Below are 18,605 nucleotides of genomic sequence, written 5' to 3' on the forward strand. Positions count from 1 at the left end.
TACTAAACTTGACCTCCGCGGAGCCTACAATCTAGTTCGTATTAGGGGCGGAGACAAATGGAAGACCGCCTTTCGTACCCGCTATGGACATTTTGAGTACCTGGTGATGCCTTTCGGTCTGTGCAATGCCCCTGCTACATTTCAATATTTCATCAATGATGTTTTACGAGACTTTCTAGATCTGTTTGTTATCGTCTATTTAGACGACATATTAATTTTTTCTTGTTCTCTTGAATCTCACCGCAGGCACGTCAGAAGTGTGTTGGGCCGGCTTCGACAACATGGCCTATATGCAAAGGCTGAGAAATGTGATGGTTAAGGAAAGTATTCAATTTTTGGGGTTAATCATTTCCAGTAAAGGCATTAAGATGGACCCTCAAAAGGTCGCTGCAGTCCTAGATTGGCCAGTTCCTACAGACAAAAAGGTAATCCAATGATTCGTTGGATTCGCCAATTTTTTACCGTAAATTTATTAAGGGTTCTCAGCCATCATTACACCCATCACACGGTTAACTAAACAGGGAACACGCTTCCACTGGTCTGCTGAAGCCCAAAAGGCTTTTGAGACCTTTAAGGGCCTTTTTACTTCCGCCTCTGTACTAAAGCATCCAGATTCCTCTCTGCCGTTCATACTTGAGGTGGACGCATCTGAAATTACGGTGGGGGCAGTGTTGTCCCAAAGACAGGGAACCAAGGCCCTGTTATATCCTGTGGCCTTCTTCTCTCGTAAGCTGTCCACGGCAGAGAGAAATTATGATGTAGGTGACAGAGAGTTGTTGGCAATCAAATCAGCGTTAGAGGAGTGGCGCTATCTGCTGGAAGGAGCCGCTCACCCAGTCTTAATTTTTACAGATCATAAGAACCTGGAGTATTTGAGATCTGCAAAGAGGTTGAAGCCACGTCAGGCCAGGTGGGCTCTCTTTTTCTCCAGGTTCTCTTTTCATATCACTTACCGCCCTGGCTCCAAAAATACCAAACCCGATGCCCTATCCAGGATGTTTCACAAGCCCCAAGAAGTTTCCCCTCTGGACACCATTTTGTCCCTGGGGAATTTTCTTTTGCTTCAGGGAAACCTGCTTTCCCAGATTAAGCAGGCTTCCGCTGAATTGGGATCTTCCGTTGGGCCAGAACTCCAAGTTAAGGATGGGTTACTTTGGCACGAGAGTAGGATTTTTGTACCTGAAACGCTACGAGTTCCAGTACTAGAACTCTGTCATGACCATGTACTGGCAGGGCATTTTGGCGTAGCTAAGACCACTGATCTGGTACAGCATACCTTCTGGTGGCCTCAGTTACGTGAGGATTGTAAGAAATTTGTAGAATCCTGCACCACCTGTATTAGGAACAAGGGGTACAGAACCAAGGCATGGGGTTTGCTAAAACCATTGCCTGTCCCAGATAGGCCATGGAAAATGCTCTCTATAGACTTTATTGTTGAATTACCTCCGGCCGGGGGCTTCACCTCGATTTTTGTCATAGTGGACCGGCTGTCAAAGATGGCCCACTTTGTCCCAATGAAGGGCACTCCCTCAGCTACAGAAACGGCACAGGCATTCATTAAGGAAGTCATCAGGCTCCATGGGGTACCGGTCAATATTGTTTCAGATCGGGGGGTACAGTTTACCTCCCGATTCTGGAGGTCTCTATGCAAGACACTGAACATTGAGCTTTCATTTTCATCTGCTTATCATCCCCAGACTAATGGGCAAACAGAGAGAACAAACCAAACTCTTGAACAATATTTACGCTGTTTAGCTGCTATTTTAGCTGTCTTCTTTTGCCCAAGGTGATTGGATTTCTGTGCTCCCATTGGCTGAATTCGCCTACAACAATTCTATTCATTCCGCTATCAAACAGACTCCATTTTTTGCAAATTACGGTTTCCATCCTTCATTTTTGCCCAATTCTCTTCCAGAGTTTACAGTCCCCGCAGTTCAAGAGAAATTGAATTTCTTCACTTACAATAAACAAATTTTGCAGGAGACCATGACCAGGACCCAGGAGTATAATAAATCAACCTTCGATAAAAAGAGGCGAGGTGAGCTGTTACTTACACCCGGGGACCAGGTATGGTTATCTACAATAAACCTCAAGCTGGCATGCCCCTCAAGGAAGTTGAGTCCCAAGTTTCTTGGACCATTCCCTGTCAAACGGAGAATTAATGAGGTGGCATACGAACTTGAACTCCCTGACTCATTAAAGGTTCACCCAGTATTTCATGTGTCTCTGCTCAGACCCTCTATTACTAATCCATTTCCAGGCCGAAGTACGGATCCTCCTGATCCAATTTTGGTAGATGGGGAGGAGGAATTTGAGGTGGAAGCTATCATGGACCATAGGAAGAGAGGTAACCAAAATCAATTTCTGATAAAGTGGAGGGGGTTTGGTCCAGAAGAAAATTCTTGGGAACCTGAACATGCTGAAGATCTGTTGCAATCTTTTAAAAGGTCCCATCCAGAGAAATTTCTCCAAAGGGGCATTTGGAGGCTGCCCCTTGGGGGGGCAATGTCATGAAGATCCTGCCAGTAATCAGCGATCCAGAGGCACGGGGACACGGTCGCGGGCTCTACCGCGCATGCGCGCACGTTCACGGGTGCTGTCACGCACGGGCACGCGCGCGCACTCCCGCTGGTGTCAGGCGGGCTATTTAAACCGGCTTGTCACACTCAATCCCCGCTGTCTGCTCTACAGCTTCTGTGTTATCCCTGGTACCTCTGCTGTCCGCCCAATATCGACCACCGGCTTGACCATCCCTCTGCCTGATACCAGTATCCAGTCTGTTACCTGCTGCTTGTTCATGGTTCCAGTCCAGCGCTCCAGTATCCAGTCTGTTACCTGCTGCTTGTTCCTGGTTCCTGGTTCCAGCCTAGCGCTCCAGTATCCAGTCTGTTACCTGCTGCTTGTTCTTGGTTCCAGTCCAGCGCTCCAGTATCCAGTCTGTTACCTGCTGCTTGTTACTGGTTCCAGTCCAGCGCTCCAGTATCCAGTCTGTTACCTGCTGCTTGTTCCTGGTTCCAGTCCAGCGTTCCAGTCTGCTACCTACTGCTTGTTCCTGGTTCCAGTCCAGCGTTCCAGTCTGATACCTACTGCTTGTTCCTGGTTCCAGTTCAGCATTCCAGTCTGCTACCTACTGCTTGTTCCTGGTTCCAGTCCAGTGTTCCAGTCTGCTATCTACTGTGTGTTCCCGGTTCCTATCCAGCCCTTCAGTTCCTGCCTACTTACCTGCTGTGGTTCCCGGTCCATTCTGCATTCCAGTCTCCAGTCTCCTCTTCAGCTTCTGGTTCCAGAGGGTGCCACCACTCCTGAACTTCTGGTGACTGTTGATCCTGCCAGGCACCCATACAACTCCTCACTCCTGGGCCCTCTGTCTCCATTCCAGAGGAATGGGAGTGGGAGCTGTAAGGGAGGTCTCTCTCTGCACTTCAGGCTCAAAACCCACCAGGTACATGACAGTCGCACTACACTAACTTGTAGTTTTAGCTGAACACTGTGAGCAGGACGCACTACATTAACTTGTAGCTTTAGCTGAACACTGTGCAGAGGTCTCACTACACTAACTTGTAGTTTTAGCTGAACACTGTGAGCAGGACGCACTACACTAACTTGTAGCTTTAGCTGAACACTGTGCAGAGGTCTCACTACACTAACTTGTAGTTTTAGCTGAACACTGTGCAGAGGTCGCACTACACTAACTTGTAGTTTTAGCTGAACACTGTGAGCAGGACGCACTACACTAACTTGTAGCTTTAGCTGAACACTGTGCAGAGGTCTCACTACACTAACTTGTAGTTTTAGCTGAACACTGTGCAGAGGTCGCACTACACTAACTTGTAGTTTTAGCTGAACACTGTGAGCAGGACGCACTACACTAACTTGTAGCTTTAGCTGAACACTGTGCAGAGGTCTTACTACACTAACTTGTAGCTTTAGCTGAACACTGTGAGGAGGACGCACTACCCTAACTTGTAGCTTTAGCTGAACACTGTGCACTACACTAACTTGTAGTTTTAGCTGAACACTGTGCAGAGGTCACACTAAACTAACTTGTAGCTTTAACTGAACACTGTGAGGAGGACGCACTACACTAACTGTAAATAGTCTAGCTGCCTGACTGTGGTACTAATAGGATCAAAAGAACACCAGCAATTTTCTTCAGGTAGCTGTAAATACTGTAACAAGACAAGCCTGCCTGTCAGTAGGAAGATAACAGGAATGGATCTAGCTAAACTGAATACAGTGTATATATATATATATATATATATATATATATATATATATATATATGCAACACCTGGGGTGCTTATATATACACAATACACTACAAGTGCAGCTAACTCACTGACTGTCCTGCCTAATCTAGCTCAAACTCAAATGAAATGACACTGTCTCTCTCTCTCTCTATCTAAGCACGCTAGAACACACTACACAGGGCCGCCGTGCAGGCGGCCTTATATAGTGTGGGGCGTGTTCTAAACCCCCTGAGCCATAATTGGCCAAAGCCACCCTGGCTTTGGCCAATTACAGCTCTCTCTACCGACGGCGCTGTGATTGGCCAAGCATGCGGGTCATAGTGCATGCTTGGCCAATCATCAGCCAGCAATGCACTGCGATGCCGCAGTGAATTATGAGCCATGATGCGCCACACGAATTTGGCGTGAGCGGTCCATATCGTTCGCAATTTAGCGAACGACAAAAAAAAGGTAATGTTCGAGTCAAACATGGGTTCGTCTCAAATGCGAAGCTCATCCCTAATCCCTACATTCGTGTTTGTCGAACGACAATTTGCGGATAGTTAGTATGCTAAAATCCTGCACACGCCCTTTTGACAAAAATCAGACGCTCGGTCATACAACAACCAAACTGTGTGTACGAGGCTTCCGAGGTGTACTCACTTTTGTTGCCATCCCTTGTGACAGTAAATGATGGTGACAGGTACTCTTTATGGAGGGATCGGGGGTCTACAAGACCCCAAATGCCTCCTTTGCACTTCAAAGTATTCAGATCGCCAAAAACGGTGATTCAGATTACTGTCACTTTTATTTAAACCGGTGCCGAGTAAACCGAAAGTGACCCCGTGACATTGCTTCCATGTTTACAGAGAGAAGACACATGAAGCCAAGAGGAGAGAAGAGGAGAGAAAAAGCAAGCGGGAGACGTGCTATCAATCTGCCAAATGAGAAGGGAAACATCGAGCGGGAGATGTGCTATCAATCTGCCAAATGAGGAGAGAAACAGCCTGTGGGAGCCGTGCTATCAACCTGCCAAATAAGGAGGGAGACAGCGAGCGGGAGCCGTGCTATCAATCTGCCAAATAAGGAGGGAGACAGCGAGCGGGAGCCGTGCTATCAATCTGCCAAATAAGGAGGGAGACAGTGAGCGGGAGCTGTGCTATCAATCTGCCAAATGAGGAGAGAAACAGCCTGCTAGAGTTGTGCTATCAATCTGCCAAATGAGGAGGGAGACAGCAAGCGGGAGCACTGCTATCAATCTGCCAAATGAGGAGAGAAGCAGCGAGCGGGAGCCATGCTACCAATCTGCCAAATGAGAAGGGAGACAGCGAGCGGGAGCCATGCTATCAATCTGCCAAATGAGGAGAGAAACTGCCCCTGGACGACACAATTCTATTACAAAACGCGTAGGGTGCAGCGATGCGCTTGCTTCACCTCGTATAGTTGTTACTGATTCCAGCAGGACGGGCTTGTCTGAGTACTTACCGGCTGGCGCACCAAACATTCAGGCCCTTTTTCTACCTTACAAATCTGAGTGCAACATTGTGTTTTTATTATTTTAAATAAATTTTAAGGTTTTACGGAGCCTCTCATATCTTTACATGCCATATTTATCCACCTACGAGCTGGGAATGTCATGATGAGATTTGAAGTATAATTAGCTCCGTTTGGCGTTCTTGGATACCATATCATCACCACTAACGAATTCAGGTTTTGGCTGCATCTGACATGCCCTGGAGGGCATTTCCTATTACAGGTTTCCCCTGATCCTCTGTAGTGGGGAATCATGGGTTTCTGGTAAGCGGCAACCCTCTAATTTTTGATGGTGGATTAGGCACAAGCTCTCCCTATAACACCGAAGATTACACACTCTATGGATGGACTTTTTTATCACTTTATAATTCATTTATTTTAGTTCATGGGTGATATGGTCATCCTGGGTTTTTGGACACTTTACGATATGTTTTTATTCATTTAATCACTTATTGAACTCATCGTTGTTTTATGTTTGTTTTTGGTGTTAGGATATTGGTCAATATTTTTGTCCACGTCATATGGCTATACACATACAGACATACTATCATTAATATTGGGTTAGCGTGTTTGTGTGCAACCATTCCAGCTAAAGTTTAGTGCGATTCTATATATTTTTCCAAATGAGAAGGGAGACAGTGAGCGGAAGCTGTGCTATCAATCTGCCAAATGAGAAGGGAGACAGCAAGCGGGAGCGCTGCTATCAATCTGCCAAATGAGGAGGGAGACAGGAGCGGGAGCTGTGTTATCAATCTGCCAAATGAGAAGGGAGACAGCAAGTGGGAGCCCTGCTATCAATCTGCCAAATGAGGAGGGAGACAGCGAGCGAGAGCTGTGTTATCAATCTGCCAAATGAGGAGGGAGACAGCGAGCGGGAGCCGTTGCTCTTGTGCATGTCGCTGGATCAGACTCAGGTAAGAATAAGGAGGGGAGGGGGGGCTAGGGGGATCCTTTATCAGAGAAGGTAAAAAACCTTGAGGCTTTAGAAGCTCTTTGCGTTTTACAATATGATGCAAAGCCGTGTGCACTCTTTTGCTTATAGAGTTTGTGGGTGAACAATTCCATGTGCAAGTCAAGCAAATACAGGAGCATATTGTTCCTAAAGGGTGATAGTTGTTTTTTAATGCAGCTAGACAATACAATTCTACTGAGTCATGGTGAGCAGGGTTATCCTGCATTACCCAACAAATGTCAATTTTATAAAACTGAAACACTGATGAACAAAAAGTTATAATAGATCTAACTCCAAAACTGCCTATACCACCTGTCAGTATATTTTTGCCATCTGAGTATCATTGTGGAGATTTCCCTTCCCTTCTTGTACCATATACAAAATAGGAAACGAGGAAATCTCTCCAAAGTGAGAGAATCTCTGGTTGTCACCAGGGTGGCTAGAACTAGTGTCCCCATTGTGGGATTTCTCCTCTTTTTCTGATATGGTGGCAACCCAAATTTGGGGATCTCCTTTCCCTTTTGCTCATGGTGATGGTGGTAAACAGTACAAATAGAGAGTGTGAATCTCCCTAACGGGGTCACAGACAGAAAGACAAACCTGACAGGTGACCCATCTACTATACATCATTTAGGATTGTGACTATATGTTGCACTATTTAGCATTTGTCTTTTTCCATATGGCAAGACTTAATGTGTGTTTCTCTTTTGCATTGATGAAAATAGATTACTTTTTTAATACATCTTTATTTTCTATGGATCTACTCTGTATGTAACAATTGAAATATTTTTTATTGAATATCTAAGCTTTAAATTGTTTTTCTTTTAATAAAGATTTAGCAAAAGAAATATTTTTATGGATTAATAAATCAGAACTAATGTTCTACAACAGTGGTCTCCGGGTGCGGCTCTTTGCTTGCTTATATCTGGCCCTTGGGGCATTATTTCCCCCACTGCCAACAACAGTGGGGCATAGTCCCTGCCACTGATATTGGCAATAGGCCACTATTCCTCCCACTGATACCAATGATGGGAAACTATTCCTCCCACTGACACCAATGATGGGGTACTATTACTTCCACTGACACCAATGATGGGACACTATTCCTCCCACTGACACCAATGATGGGGCACTATTACTCCCACTCACACCAATAATGGGGCACTATTCTTGCGACTGATATCAATGATGGGGCACTATTCATTCCACTAATACCAATGATGGGGCACTATTCCTCCCACTGACACCAATGATGGGGCACTATTGATCTTTTATTGAAAACAATCAAATTAACCAATTTTATACAAAAAGTATAAAACAAAACCATAATACAATACTTCAACTGACATGAAAGGAATACACATCCATGTTTAGAATATATACAATATAAACATAGTCCACTACCAAAACATTTTTAGAAAACTATTTACATAAAGCAGCAGAGAGGGTCTAAAAGGCACAGCCCATCACCTATGTACGCAGCCATTTATCAAAAATGTATCATAAATTAAAAAAAGAGACTCCTGGCAATAAGAAAGGACTGAAACCCCTCCATGCCTTCAACCAAGCCCCCTGACCCGATTGTCTCTCTCAAGCTCTCGAATCTTCCCCATCTCATGCAAAATGTCACATACCACCACCTCAACAGGAAGGATTTTATGCTGGGTGCTTACTTGACACTATACGTTCCAGGTGAAATAACGGACTACTAGGCAAACTTAAAAAAGTGTATCCAAACAAAAAAACTCCACCAGTATTGAATGCTCTGTACACCCACTCAGCTTAACCCAGCCTGGAGAGGAAAGGAACACGAGGGCCCGTCCCACCTGTTTGTACACCTCTATGTTAAAAGGGCAATGAAGCAGGAAATGGTCCATAGTCTCCTCCTCACCTGAACACTCCTCCCGAGGACAGCTACGATCCATCCCACTGCGGAATTTCAAATTGCCCCAAACATAGAGCCTCCCATGGAAGCACAACCAGGCCAGATCCCTAAATTTAAGGGGGACTCTATCCAAATTAATCAGTCTTAACCCTGCCCTGAAAACTGGGCCTGGGCAATCCCTTAAGGCCAGTGGGTCATGAAAGGCTTCGCTCAAGACTTGACTCATAAGGACTTTCCTCAGAACCGATCTGAGATCTTCAGCCGACAATTGCCACTGCCGCAGTAACTTCAGGCACGGAGCGAAATAGGCTGGTAGCTGACCACGATGACCCCTGAAATTCTTCACTTGACCACCTTCTTCCCAAAGTTGTAGAAAAGGCCTAAACCAAGATCCAAACATGCCTATCCATCCAAGAGGTTCAACTGCAAGTGTTTTACCAATGTTAAACTTGAGAAAAAGCAGCAAAAAGAAAAGAACTGGGTTGACCATACCTAAGCCACCCTCCCTCCTTGATAGTTAGGTGACATTCCCCCACAGCATCTGCAAGAACACACTACTGACCCTAGCATAGAAAGACACTGGCAAGATGCAGACAAAGCTGACATACAAGAAGATCGGAATCAGGTAAGTCTTAATCCGATCAACCCTTTCCCACAGAAATAACTTCCATCTCTTCCAGCTGACCACCTTAGTATTGGCAATTCCCAGTTTTTTAGGTCATAATCGTCGAGTCCAAATTCAATGCCTAGTATCTAAATTTTTTTTCTGGGGCACTGGAAAGGTGTCTGGGAGATAAAACCCCTCACCTTTCTTTCCTATCCAGAAAACTTCATTTTTTTTCCTGATTGATCTTGGAGCCAGATGCTTTAGAGTAACGTTATGTCAGAGAGACCACATCCTCTGCTTCATCTGTCCCAGTGACAATCACCAACACATTGTCCGCATAGGCAACAACCCTCAATGGAGGCTCACCTGGGAGCCCCACTGGTACCCCACACAACATGCCACTCTCTAGCCTCCTGATGAAGAGGTCGATTGCAGTCACATAGAGCAGGGGACTCAGGGGACAACCCTGGTGCACCCCAGAGCCAACATCAAAGGACTGCCCAACCCAACCATTACCAAGAGGAAAGCTTTCTGCCCCCTTATACAAGACTTTCAACCAATCGACAAAACCACCCGGCTGACTGTACTTACTAAGGAGCAACCACAGTTACTCATGGTTAACACGATCAAAAGCCTTTGCCTGATCCAGTGTCAGCAAATAATTTCCTCAGCCTGCAGCCCTACGCTGCTCCAAGGCCTCCCGGACAGCTAAAACTGCTCTACAGGTGCTCCTACCCTGGACCGAACAGTGCTGATGGCAAGAAAGCAAAGACTCTGCTACTGACGACAGGCGCCAGAAAAATATCTTTGCCAGCACCTTTCTATTGACATTGAGAAGGCTGACGGGGCGCCAATTCTCAATCATCAAAGGATCTTTACCTTTTGAAAAAAGAATCACAGCCGAGTGCCTCATGGAAGGGGAAAGCACCCCCTCAGCAAGGCAACTGTTAAAAACCTCTGCCAAATGTGGGTCCAGAATAGACTTAAAGGCTTTGTAAAACTCAGCCATCAAGCCATTCGGTTCAGGTGACTTTTTGATGGCAAGCTGTTCAATTGCCCTCATCACCTCTTCCACTGTGATCTCATCTGTCAAATTCATCAATGGGACATATCCATCATTTAGACCTGGGGTAGAGTCCAAAAAGCCTCCCATAGTCCCTCTTCAAAACCAAAGAGGCATGTCGGTCATATTGACACTTCCTGAGAAGGAGTTTCACTTCGGAGATTGTCCCAGGATCTCCTCCTCTCAAGACAAGAATATCCAGCTTCCTCCGTAAATGTTGGTAGGTCATGTATTTATTAAACGGTTTTCTATTTCCTAGACCCCTGAAGAATCCAGCGATCCTCTTTTTGGTCAGCTCCCACCATTCAGCCTTGCTGCTACAAAAGTCCAGAATGGTCACTTGTGCCTGAAATAATTCCTCAAAGGATTGTCTAACATGTTCTTCCTTGAGAAGAGTTAAATTCAATCTCCAGATGCTCTTGCCCCTCTGAGGGGCGTCTGAAGCATTAAGGATTACAGATAGCATACAGTGATCAGAGAACTCTACTTCCTGCACCACTGACAGCATGGAGACAGGAGAAGCTGTGGGCCCAGCACTGTCAGCTGACAGCTGACATCCTGTTTGCTCTCTCAGAGGACCAGTACAGCAAGATGGCCCAGGCAGTAGCAGCCACCTTGTCTCCTACAATCACAGCTGCTGTAGACAGAGCAATAACAGCAGACATCATACAGCTCAGAAAGGAGCTGGGAGACCACACCAAGAGGATCTCTGAAATAGAACACTGATAAGCTAATCTGGAAGATGAAATGCAAATCGCCCAGACCAGTGATCAACAATTTATCTTAGAGAAACTCAATGCAGCACCCTCTACCATAGGTAGGTGCTATCATAGGATTTTTGCTAGGGAAACTGTCAGTACATGTAAATTTAGGCAGGCCTGTGCTTAGGCTAGGCCTGCTTGTTTTAATCTGGGGGCAGGGAGTGGTTAGTGTAGCAGTGGGTGTGACCACCTGTGCTTTAGTTCTGAGCCGCCTCCCTTGCTTCCAGGGAGATTGTCCTGGAAGAGGAGCAGGGACTGGGACTGAAGTGGCAGGCAGCTCATGTGAGGAGCCCTGACCATTCCCCACTTGGTATTGGCAGGGGGCAGGCCCCCCATATACAGTCAGGTCCATAAATGGACAATGACCCGAAGCATACTGCAAAAGCAACCAAAGAGTTTTTTAAGGGAAAGAAGTGGAATGTTATGCAATGGCCAAGTCAATCACCTGACCTGAATCCGATTGAGCATGCATTTCACTTGCTGAAGACAAAACTGAAGAGAAAATGCCCCAAGAACAAGCAGGAACTGAAGACAGTTGCAGCAGAGGCCTGGCAGAGCATCACCAGGGATGAAACCCAGCGTCTGGTGATGTCTATGAGTTCCAGACTTCAGGCTGTAATTGACTGCAAAGGATTTGCAACCAAGTATTTAAAAGTGAAAGTTTGATGGATGATTGTTAATCTGTCCCATTACTTTTGCTCCCTTAAACAGTGGGAGGCACATATACAAACTGTTGTAATTCCTACACCGTTCACCTGATTTGGATGTAAATACCCTCAAATTAAAGCTGAAAGTCTGCAGTTAAAGCACATCTTGTTTTTTTTTTTATTTCAAATACATTGTAGTGGTGTATAGAGCCAAAAAGATTAGAATTGTGTCGATGTCCCAATATTTATGGACCTGACTGTAAGCTGAGGTCACATGTCACTGGGGCAGGTTTGTGGAGAAGTGAAAAATGGAGTACTAGGCAGCTGCAGCAGGGCACCCTCATCTGGGGGGGGGGGTCCTTACATGTTCATGGATGAAGTCCTCATCTTTACACGGTCATTGATGAGGAGTCCTGGAACAGAGGAGAGACTGTGGGGAATAGTGTCAGGTTGCTGCAGCCTGCAGGCTCAGGATTTGCAGGCCGAACTAGCTGGGAGCAGTAGTCCACCACCTATCTCATGCTACTAAATTACTAGGCTGCCAGGGAGAGGTATCGCAGGATCTCTGGCCTAATAACAGCATCCAAGTACAGCCAGCAACTGGGGTTATTCAGAGTGATCCCTTTTGTCATATTGAAGATGATGGGACAGGAACCTAATAGTTTTACAGCGGACGTTTGTGCAGGAGGAGAGAAGACCTGGGAGTAACAGTCTGCAGGAGTTGATGCAGAGGAGGAGTAATAGTCTGCATGGTGTTATGCAGGAGAGAGACTGTAAATGTTAGAAGTAAATCAGATCTTCAAGGCCGAATAAATTCATTAATGTTCACTAATAGGGATGAGCCCGATGTTTGAGTCGAATGTAAGTTCGACTCGAACATCGGGTGTTCGTCTGTTTGCAGAATAGCGAACAATTTGCGGTGTTCGCGGCAAATTCAAAAGCCGCGGAACACCCTTTAAATGTCTATGGGGGAAATCAAAAGTGCTAATTTTAAAGGCTTATATGCAAGTTATTGTCATAACAAGTGTTTGGGGACCTGGGTCCTGCCCCAGGGGACATGTATCAATGCAAAAAAAGTTTTAAAAACGGCAGTTTTTTCGGGAGCAGGGATTTTAATAATGCTTAAAGTGAAACAATAAAAGTGAAATATTCCTTTAAATTTCGTACCTGGGGGGTGTCTATAGTATGCCTGTAAAGTGGCACATGTTTCCCTTGTTTAGAACAATACCACAGCAAAAATTTCAGTCTGGACCTGTCGTGTGTTCCAAATACAGCAGCTGTTTTCACTATTTGCTATGTGTTTCACTCATTTTTAGGTGATTTTTGTATATGCATATATTGTTGTCAATTTTTGTACTAATAAAATTTATAGCTTTTTTATATACCCTATACTCTTATTTGGTGTACCTTGTTCTAAATTCTCTCTTTGTCCGCAATATCCCTGGGGCACTCCTTCCAAACATATCTTTAATTAGGATGTGACATAGAGTTTTGGGTCTTCCAAATATTCCTGGTTAGTTTCCTCTTCTTTTCTTTTTGCCATTGACACTGCTGCGACGCAAGCCAGATTACAGTGACAGATGTTACGTTCGCCATCACCTCTTTAGCAAATGGGAAAGCTCCGTGCCTTTGTCGGGTATACGTCAGAGTTTGACAAAGTTGACGACTACCACCATCAGTTCGACCCTTGTCTCCAGTCGTCTACCAGTCAATTCTGAATGAGGGACAATATCTCCCCTCGGGCTTCCAAGCCCATATCAAATTTATTCTTCAGAAAGGCAAAGACCCTAAAAAGCAAGGTTCCTACTTCCAGATATCCCTGCTAAACCTAGATTCTAAAATATTATTCAAGAACCAAAAGGCTAGCCTTAATTATGCCCACCCTGATTCATCCCTCTCAAGTTGGCTTCACCCTAGGGCATACAGCCACCTCAAATATTCAAAAGGTCCTTACTGCTCTAGAGCAGGCCAAGGCTGATCCCTCCAGGACCTAGCCATTATCACCTTGGATGCTGAGAAAGCTTTCGATAATGTGAGCTTTCACTGGCTCTGATTAGTCCTACAGAGTTTTGGCTTTTCTGGCTCCTTTCTCCATCTTATCTCTAGTATGGATTCCTCCACTTTAGCAAATGTGATCACTGCAGGACACATCTAAAACAATATTCCTCTCCACAAAAGGTACAAGACAGGGGTGCCCCTTATCCCCACTGTTATTCAATTTAGCCCTCGAGCCCCTGTCATGCTATCTTTTATTTCACTCACACCTCCATGGTGTTATGGTAGACCATCAAGAGCTGCGCATGGCTCTATTCACCGATGATATCCTGATATTCACCTCTAACCCAAAGCTGGACATGCCCTATATTCAGGAGCTATTCACCTGGTTCAAGGCATGCTCAGGGTTAAGAATCAATTTCTCCAAGTGTGAAATCTTACCGCTGTTTAATGCACGTCCTCCCCCCTGGACAGCCAACAAAATTTTTACCATAGCCAGATCTCACATAACCTCAGGATTAAAATAGGAAATTTGCCCTCTTCCCTTTATCATTTAAATTACCCTCTGATCATTTCTAAAATTCTTGGGGAACTGTAAACTTGGGCCGACCTCCCTCTCACCTTCCTTGGAAGGAGCCACCTATTCAAAATGGTTAGTTTCCCCAAGCTCCTCTATCCGCTCCAGACCATTCGTCTCCTACTAAGACATAAATACCTCCGGAAACTCCACAAGTTCCTAACCACCTTCTTATGGCATGGTCGGCACCCACGTGTTTCCCTCCAAAAATTCTCCCATGATGCGAGGGGGTCAACCTCCTGAACATCAGAGTCAACAACCTCTCTTGTCTACATCTACAGTCTATATCCTACCTAAACAAACCCTTGCTCTCTGGTCCATCCTCCTCCTGGAAAAAGGACCTCCATTCCACAGAAGCATTAGAATGTATATTAAGCAGCTACAACACCACTTGCGCTTTCATCACCAATGAGTTCTGAAGGGAGTAGCAATTCAAAATCCTGCACCATGTTTATATCCCCTTATCGGTATCCTCCTCCTCGCCAGATAGACAGCAGTGCCCGTGGTGTGGAGTGCCAAGACCGTCTCTGTACCATAGGCTCTGGCTCTATCCCCATGTCTCCTGCTTTTGGGACCAACTGGAGAGTTTTGCTGCCATGGTCACAAGGTACCAACCATGCAAAGACCCTTTCCCACTGTTGTTTGGCTGTTGAAACAGATATTCATTTGGTTTACCAATGGCTCAGTGTGTGACTCTCCAACGTAACAAAGCCTAGCTTGCTTCCTGCTTTATGAAAGTCAGGAGGGCCATCCTAAAGCAGTGGACTTCCACTACCCTATGAACCATTGCTGATGTGAAAGTGGACCTGCTGATCATGCTACGCAAAGATAAACTAGACATTGTCCTGTCACATGCCAACTCGTCATGCTTCCTGAACAAATGTCATCTATACATCTCCAGGATTCAGCCTACCTTGGATCTATCAACCTCTGGTCTCCCACCTCTGGACTCTAGTTATACCTAGCCTCCCATTCTATTTCCTCCAGACTGATGCCATGAACTTACCCTTTTGTCCACCCACCCAATCAGATTTTGTGCATTTTGGGTTCTGCCTGTCTCACAGTTAGGTGTTCTCATATTTATTGTTTGCATTATTATGTCATGATGCTACCTACTTACTTGGTTTACCCTAATTTTGGTTAATGGTTGACATTGCCTGAGCCCAGTGCTGGCCCTTATCATGCAAACTCCTGGATATTTGACACCTTTCCTCTCCCCTCCTTTCTTTCACCCCCTTCCCCCCCTTATTTCCTCACCTCCCTTCCTTCCCTTCACCGTTCCACCTCGCACTGGCATAACTCAGTATGCCATTTCTCTCTGTTATGTTATGCATCTTTATATTAGCCTACCTTTGTCATTGTTGTTAAGTCTTTTGAAGCTGTCATTTGGAAAACCCAATAAAGTTTCTTTATTAAAAAAACAGAAGCACCGGTATAGGTAGACTGGAAAAGTCCATGGTTCACGACTGGGGGCCATGAAGTAGAATGAGCACAGGTAAAGACAGATTGGAACAGTCCATGGTTAATGGCTGGGGACCATGAAGTAGATCGAGCATAGGTAAAAGCAGACTGGAACAGGCCACGGTTCATAACTGGGCACCATGAAGCAGTTTTGTACAGAAAAGAAGCTCTACTTACTGGATCCTGGTACACAGAGAGCCCATGGGTGAAAACTCCCAAAAAATAGGATCATATTCAATCCATAGGGCTCCAGAGGTAAGCAGCCCCTTCCACTCAGCTCAATATTCAGGCTGGTCATTTGAATTTTCCCTCCCAAAGTTCCAGAAAAAAAAACTTCTTGGGGGGGTTGGGGTTGTTAACCTCCGTGCCGAGTCTGGCTCGGGATGGATTTTCAGTACCAAAAGCGGTAACCCAGAGCCAGACTCGGGATTGCATTGCAGGATCCATGTAGAGGTTACTTACCTTGTCCCCAGGATCCTACGATGTCTCCCCGCCGGGATCTGTGAGCCGCTGTGTCTCGCCCTATTCACAGTGCCGAGCTCCGTTCCCTGCCAGCGTTGCGACGCACGGGGACGGGGTTCGGCGCCAAATTCAAAAAGTAAAAAACACAGTATATCTACAGAATACTGTAATCTTACAGATTACAGTACTGTATCAAATAATTACACATCCCCTTTGTCCCTATTGATTTGTCCAGTGTCCTGCATGCAGTTTTATATTATAAATACTGTTCTTTCTGCCAGGAAACTGGAGATTGTCCATAGCAACCAAAAAATGTCCGTTTACGTTAAAAGTGCTTTTAGACCAGCTAGAAAACAGTGATAATAAATTAGAATCACTTGCAGAATTGTAAGAAGGAAAAAAAAATATTATTGTAAGACCTTTGAACCTCCATCCCGTGTCTGAACATTACAAGTCACAATCTGTGCAGCACTTCCACCTGCCATTTATGTCAGTACCTCATTACAATCTATACCAAGCTTAGAAAACACATTGATGATGCTGATTAGATTCACTTATTTTCAATAAAAAAGTTCCTCTCAGTAAATAGAACTTACTTTAATCCAGAACCCATGTTCAACCTTGCGAAAAACTCTGATGAAACAGAAAGCACAACTATCACCTTCTGTGAGGATTAGGAATCATATAATTTTCATATATTCTGGCCTGGATTTTCCTGGACCTACTACCACAAGCCATGATGTCTACACTTGTACTAATGGAAGATAGCAGTGGTATGTCAATTGCATACATGGCTCTATATTTAGGATGTATCCGGTCTATAAACCAGAGGCTCTAGATGGACAGTTGGATAAATAGTTTTAGATTTAGGATATATCTTGTCAAGAAACCAAAAGCTCTGGATGGACAGTTGGATAGATGGCTCTATATTTAGGATGTATCCGGTCTATAAACCAGAGGCTCTGGATGGACAGTTGGATAGTTGGCTCTATATTTAGGATGTATCCGGTCTATAAACCAGAGGCTCTGGATGGACAGTTGGATAGTTGGCTGTATATTTAGGATGTATCCAGTCTATAAACCGGAGGCTCTGGATGGACAGTTGGGTAGATGGCTCTGTATTTAGGATGTATCCGGTCTTTAAACCAGAGGCTCTGGAGGGACAGTTGGAAAGATGGCTCTCTATTTAGGATGTATCCGGTCTATAAACCAGAGGCTCTGGATGGACAGTTGGATAGATGGCTCTATATTTAGGATGTATCCGGTCTATAAACCAGAGGCTCTGGAGGGACAGTTGGATAGATGGCTCTATATTTAGGATGTATAGGCTCTATAAACCAGAGGCTCTGGAGGGACAGTTGGATAGATGGCTCTATATTTAGGATGTATCTGGTCTATAAACCAGAGGCTCTGGATGGACAGTTGGATAAATGGCTCTATATTTATGATGTATTTGTTCTGGATGGACTGATTACCAATGAAGTGCTGGAGAAAATGCTGACTTTAGTAGATTAGAACACTCACGTTTTATGAGGATAGAAGGGAACCCAGGGTTGGGAGTACATATTTTCACCACAGTAGTGTATTCTGCTGCCGGTCTGTAAAAAATAAAAAGTCATCGGATTATTACCTGAACTCAGAGTCAGGCAGTTTTCTTCAATAAAAAGGCATAATTATTGGCAGGGGTCACAGGCTTCTATGAGGATTACAAAAGTTGGGAAGGCTGGTACAGTGTGAAAAACCCTTCAAGATGTCTATAAACCAAAAACTGTGAAGCTCAGAAACTACGGGGTGGTTTTTATCAGCAATTCACAGTTTTTATGAATGCAATGGTCCAAATAGTCCTACTCCTTTGTCCTACTCTAAGACCCTCACCCTCAACTGGGGAGAAATATCCCAGAGATATTTTGGATACAGCTCTCCCCTTCAGCTCCCTCTCCATCCACCATGTCTCGCAAGCCATCAACATCGGCACACAGATCCATAGGATGGACTCAGACTCGGTATTGAGTACTTGCAGTATACAACAAATGCCTAAAATGTCTGATTCCCCAGTCAAACGCTTCTCACAAAAAAAACACACTGACGGAGGCCATTATTGACTTGAAGGAGAAGCCAAGGGACGTAGCAGACCATCTGATGGTGGTTGAGTAGGCAATGAGGTGCCATGATGCAGACATAAAGTAAGTGCTATGGGACCATTAGGGCCGGTGTTCTGACATATACTGTCCTCCTATCATATAGTGTCCGCCCCGTACTGCGCAGGCGCAGCGCCTGCGCAGTACGGAGGAGAAGGAGATGCCGAAAATGTCCGATGTTGATCAGCTGACCATCAGCTGTACACGGCGCTCGGCACTTGTTAGTGATGGCTTTGCAAGAGGGCCCCTCGCGGGCTCGCTTCGCTCGCCACGCTTCGGGCACGGCCTCGCTGCG

At 45.2% G+C, this 18,605-nt stretch overlaps 1 protein-coding gene across 1 annotated transcript in view; it reads right to left on the reverse strand.

Moving 5' to 3' along the window:
- The window catches only part of LOC141124160 (chymotrypsinogen A-like), a 34,678-nt gene extending 16,908 nt beyond the window's left edge, over positions 1-17,770 (reverse strand). Inside the window, exons 1-2 of the mRNA XM_073612240.1 lie at positions 17,697-17,770; positions 16,769-16,805 (exon numbers count right to left, since the gene is read on the reverse strand). Of these exons, the coding sequence (XP_073468341.1) occupies positions 16,769-16,805; positions 17,697-17,737 (78 nt within the window). The 5' untranslated portion in view covers positions 17,738-17,770. The remainder of the gene's footprint in view (positions 1-16,768; positions 16,806-17,696) is intronic.
- Between the last annotated feature and the right edge of the window lie 835 nt (positions 17,771-18,605).

The sequence above is a fragment of the Aquarana catesbeiana genome, linkage group LG01, assembly GCF_042186555.1.
Source record: "Aquarana catesbeiana isolate 2022-GZ linkage group LG01, ASM4218655v1, whole genome shotgun sequence".
NCBI classification, from domain to species: domain Eukaryota; kingdom Metazoa; phylum Chordata; class Amphibia; order Anura; family Ranidae; genus Aquarana; species Aquarana catesbeiana.